The 4,438-nt window shown below is 48.8% G+C and overlaps 1 protein-coding gene across 1 annotated transcript; it reads left to right on the plus strand.

Moving 5' to 3' along the window:
- The first annotated feature begins 269 nt into the window (after window positions 1–269).
- LOC127202985 (androgen-binding protein homolog) lies at window positions 270–2,373 on the plus strand. Its single transcript, XM_051161810.1, has 3 exons — window positions 270–703; window positions 1,170–1,351; window positions 2,320–2,373. Exons 1-3 carry the CDS (start codon window positions 556–558, stop codon window positions 2,371–2,373), a joined length of 384 nt encoding a protein of 127 aa, XP_051017767.1. The 5' UTR covers window positions 270–555.
- Window positions 2,374–4,438: the final 2,065 nt, after the last annotated feature.

Genomic DNA, 4,438 nt, shown 5'->3' on the forward strand with positions numbered 1-4,438 from the left:
ACACAGGACCTGGACAGCAGGAATGGCAGTTTAGGGGAATTTGTGGTAGGAAAACATCATCAGCCCCAGAGGCAAACACTGAGGGACTCCCCTGGTGAGGAGTCGCTGAGAGCCCTAGATGGTGTCTCTTTTGTCCTCAGGGGTCCTGTTCAAATGGATGTGCAGATGGCACCAGAGTTGCTCAGACACACACACTTATGCTCATGGCTTGATCTCAGGACGATACAGATTGTTGGCTATGGCTCCCTACAGTGACAGAACTTCTCCTTCACCTCTGCAGTTCCACGCTTGAAGAGGACATGCTTGGAGCCACGAGAGGCGAGGAGGTGTATGACCAGGAAGTGGAGGTGACAGGAAGGACAGGATGACAGGGCATTTGGCTCAGCCCATGGGCTCCTTAGAAATGTCAGCTCTAACCACTCTTTGGCAAATATATGAACAGTTCTTTCCAGAATGTGATGACATCAGGATGTCTCTGGCCGTTGGTTCTTCCCAGTGGGAGGGTCTCCAATACTCACTCCTTGGTTGCAAGTGTCAAGGGGATGCACAGATGCTATGTCCTTGCCCAAAGGTATCTGGAGCTCTGAGAGGTTTATAAGGAAGCAGGATCTGCTCCGAGAAGAGCATTTAGCACTCTCCACCATGAAGGGGACACTGTTCCTGCTGACCTTGCTGGTGACCGGAGAGCTGGGCTGCCAGACAAGTGAGAGCGGGAACAGACAGCCTCTCTGACCCTTCCTCACCCCATCTCACTCCCATAGAGATGTCTAAGCAGTGTCCTGAGGCTTATCTGGGGGGGGGGGTCCCTGGGAGGTTGCAGGGCAGGAATTCTGCAGAAGATCCTAGAAGCTTTCTGCAGCAGTTGTGGTGGTGGGATGGGGAAGCGGAGGTGTGATGGTGATGCAGGGCCCTTCATCCGCATGTCCAGTGGAAGCTGCATCATGTGTGGGATGCATGTGAAGGTTAGTTATGCAGGCTGGTACACTTACGTATCCCTCTTCCGCTAGGACTGTGTGTCTCATGGCAACCCTGTTGTATCTGGGAGACAGCAGCCAAGGGATGGCAAGACTTTGGTTAAAGTCAGTTAATCCATTCGTGGATGTGGCAAGGGTTCATGAGCCTCCACTTCTGCTGGCCTGTGGTCTTTTAATGCTTTTCTGTCTTTACAGCGGAAGCATGCCAGGCCTATTATAAAGTCACTGCTTCTGTAAGTTTTGGAAGAAGGGCGCTAATGCATTTCATCCTTAAGGACTTCAATCCTACTTGGCAGGAAAAACTGGCTTTTAATAAAATCCAGGATTGCTACATCGAGGGAGGACTGATGACCGGTATCTGGCAATCCAAAGTCATGGTAAGTTCCTCCGTACCCCAACTCACTCATGCAGTATATGGTGGAATGCTGTGGACAAAAGACCAGTACAACCAGGAATGAGTGTTTGGTGATCTGGAGAAAGGTGTCCAAAAGCTTGGCCACCCTAGCACATATCAATGCAGCATGTAGTGTCCAGGTTGCTCAATGCGAGTTCTAAAACTTCACTCACACATCATGGTTAAACATAGATTTCTCAGCCATAGGAAGGCAGGCAGTGGAACAGGAGAGTGCTTGCTCTGGCTTCCACAAAGGTAGGGCACCCTCAGCACTTCCCACCTTCTCTGCAGCCTCCTTTGCCTCTACTCCCCTGTCTAAGATGAGCCCCTCCTTCCGGTGGCATTGTTAGAGTCACAGCCAGAACCTCCCTCCATGGATCAAATGCCACCCTGACTCCAGGGAGTGAGTTCACCTGCTCACCACAGCTTCTGTTTGTCTCTCATTTGTCACTTGTTTCAACATACCTGGATTACAGTGATGTATATTTTGACCAGTGCAATGCTCACCCTGTTTCCCAACGTGATTTTAGTCTGAGTGTCAGGTCCTGTAAATCCACGGCACTATGCAAAAGAGAATTTCTTCTAACACACCCACACAGGGTATGTCTTTGTAACATGGTCATACAGCCAATGTGCTGGACAGGTGTCCACAGTGCAGTAGACATCACCATAATTCATACTCAGCCATCTTATCGCCTCTGCAGACCTAGCCCCCATCATGCCTTCTAGAACCTTCTCCCCTTCATTCTTGCCTGGTTAGGGTAGCTGTGCATAGGCTGCTCCTGCAGCTCCCTTGGTGCAGAGTCTGTTGATGGAGATCGAAGTCACTGCAGAGAAATTTCATCCCCGGGGATAAGGAGCGGCCTCATCATGGGTGCTTGGGGATTCCTGCTGAGGTCCTGCACCTTGCCTGTCTTCACCTCTGCCTGATTTTGTCCTTTTGTTTTCCAGGGAGACACCACCTTCAGCGAAAAATGCCTGGCATTCCATAGCAAAGATGACTAAGCAAAAAGTATGGCTCTTGCTTTAAAATTTAATAGCAAATATTGAATGTTTTAAGACAACTCATCTTCGCAAAATGCCTGATCCGAGTGCCATCTTGCTGACCTGTCTTCTCTTTCCTCAAGTTGGAATCCAGACACCTGTCCACTCTAAGTTCAGTCTATTAGGCTAGTTCCAATAAACATGTGCAGCTCTGTTCTGTGCCCCATGTCTGTGTGCTTTGACGGAGTCACGTGAGGTCTTCAGGAAGTCTTGCAGACAGAGAGAGAAATGACTTGTGTGGCCGCTAAGAGCAGTGTGGCTGCCCCTGAGTAGCCAATGTAGTCTTCTTTTTTGTTGTTGCTACGTATACTGGGCTAGCATCAAACTTAGAGAGAGATCCACCTGTCTCTGCCTCCCAAGGACTGGGTTGAAAGTTGGCCACTATACCTGTCTTACTGCAGCTTTGTGAGGCTGGAAGAAGCGGGTTGTCTGAGGGCAAATCACATGTAAAGAGCCACAAGCTTCACCAGAGAAATGTGCAGCAACGACGTGCACAGCTACTCACCTTACATGCTGCCTTAGGGCTTTATCACCGGACTGCGGTTCTTCAATTGTCAGTCATAGCAGTGGAGTGACTCAGGGATGCTGTGAATGTCACAATCCATCACAGCCTAGTCTGCGTCGCAATTTCCACATAGAGAGACCCTGCCTGGGAAGCACATACAAAACTTCACAATAAACAAAAGAAATTTGCTGGTAAGAAGAGTTGAGTAGCCACTCAAATACAGAAGAGAGAAAGTGAGCGGGGAGAAGGTTCAATGGGTAGAGTGCTTCTGGGCGTTAGTAGGGCCCGGAGCTCGACTCCTTTGTAAGGCCAGACTAGGAAGCCCATGTCTATAATCCCAGCGCTTCTGTGGAAAGATGGGAGGAGACAGGTGCATTCTCATAAATGTGTAGGCCAGCTAGCCTGGAGTCCTCCGCAGTGTCAGACAGGCAGAGACCTGTCTTAGATAAGGTGTGGAAGGTCTATCCTCTGACCTCCACTCGCACATGTGCTCTCCATCACACACTCACTCACAAAACAACAACCAAACAGCTAAAAAGGTGAGGAATGGCAAGCAGTGCAAACAAGAATTAATGACCAGCATTAGTTATTAGGGAGGTACAAAATAATAGCGCCGCTAACGAGAGCGGCAAACACTGGGAAGCCTGATGGAGCCTAGCAAGTGCTAGTGAGCCCACTGAGGATCTCAGCGTCCAGCTGCTGGTATACAAACAGGACACAGTTTTTGAGTGTGTAAGGGAAAGGGTGTGCGCGACCATTGACCAACGCACGCTCTGTCTGTCAGTTTCCTGATTGGTGAGCTTGTGCTGCTTCCTCAGGAAGTTTGCCTGGTCCTTAAAAAGAGCCATGGGCCTCAGCAGGAGCACAGCTTGCCCGTGAAAAACCAATGACTCCAGATGGTCTTGAGCTTTAACACCCAAGTCAGTATTTTTCCAAAACCACAGCCTAGGACCACCAGGCATGATTATAATCTGAAACTGGTTGGGATTATCCAAACCAGTAAAACCTAACACTGTTTTCTCTGCCCATGGAATGCCCAAACAAAGAATGAGGCTTCCTACTTGGGTTTTTTGGGGGGCGGGGCTCCTAATCAACACTGGTCCCTCACGAGGCTCTCTCTGTGTGGCATGATGCATGATGTATGCTCCTGCTCTTGGGACATGTAAGTACCATGCTCTTTTATTGTCGATATCGCTGTGCCATCATGTCTAGAAGGGAAATCTCACAGGCAGAAACAAGACACCCAGGCTTTGATACCTGGATATTGACACACAGGAGAGACTAACAGGGTCATAGCAGCTTTATTTGGAATGGTCCCAACTGGAAGACAGCTAATGGTCCATTAACAGGTGAGCACACCATGAACTAATGATGCAGCAGAGAAGTGTCTTAAACACACAGTTATGCACTCATCTTTTTAAAAAAATTTTTATTATTATTAATTTATTCTTGTTACATCTCAATGGTTATCCCATCCCTTGTGTCCTCCCATTCTTCCCTCCCTCCCCTTTTCCCCTTATT

This window comes from Acomys russatus, chromosome 19, assembly GCF_903995435.1.
Source record: "Acomys russatus chromosome 19, mAcoRus1.1, whole genome shotgun sequence".
Lineage (NCBI taxonomy): Eukaryota > Metazoa > Chordata > Mammalia > Rodentia > Muridae > Acomys > Acomys russatus.

Excerpts from the sequence above, each read along its gene's own strand:
- LOC127202985 (XM_051161810.1), top strand. The coding sequence starts at position 556 with ATGTCCTTGCCCAAAGGTATCTGGAGCTCTGAGAGGTTTATAAGGAAG. Across the intron at positions 704-1,169 it reads AGAGCTGGGCTGCCAGACAA|CGGAAGCATGCCAGGCCTAT; the intron begins GTGAGAGCGGGA and ends CTGTCTTTACAG. Across the intron at positions 1,352-2,319 it reads TCTGGCAATCCAAAGTCATG|GGAGACACCACCTTCAGCGA; the intron begins GTAAGTTCCTCC and ends TTTGTTTTCCAG.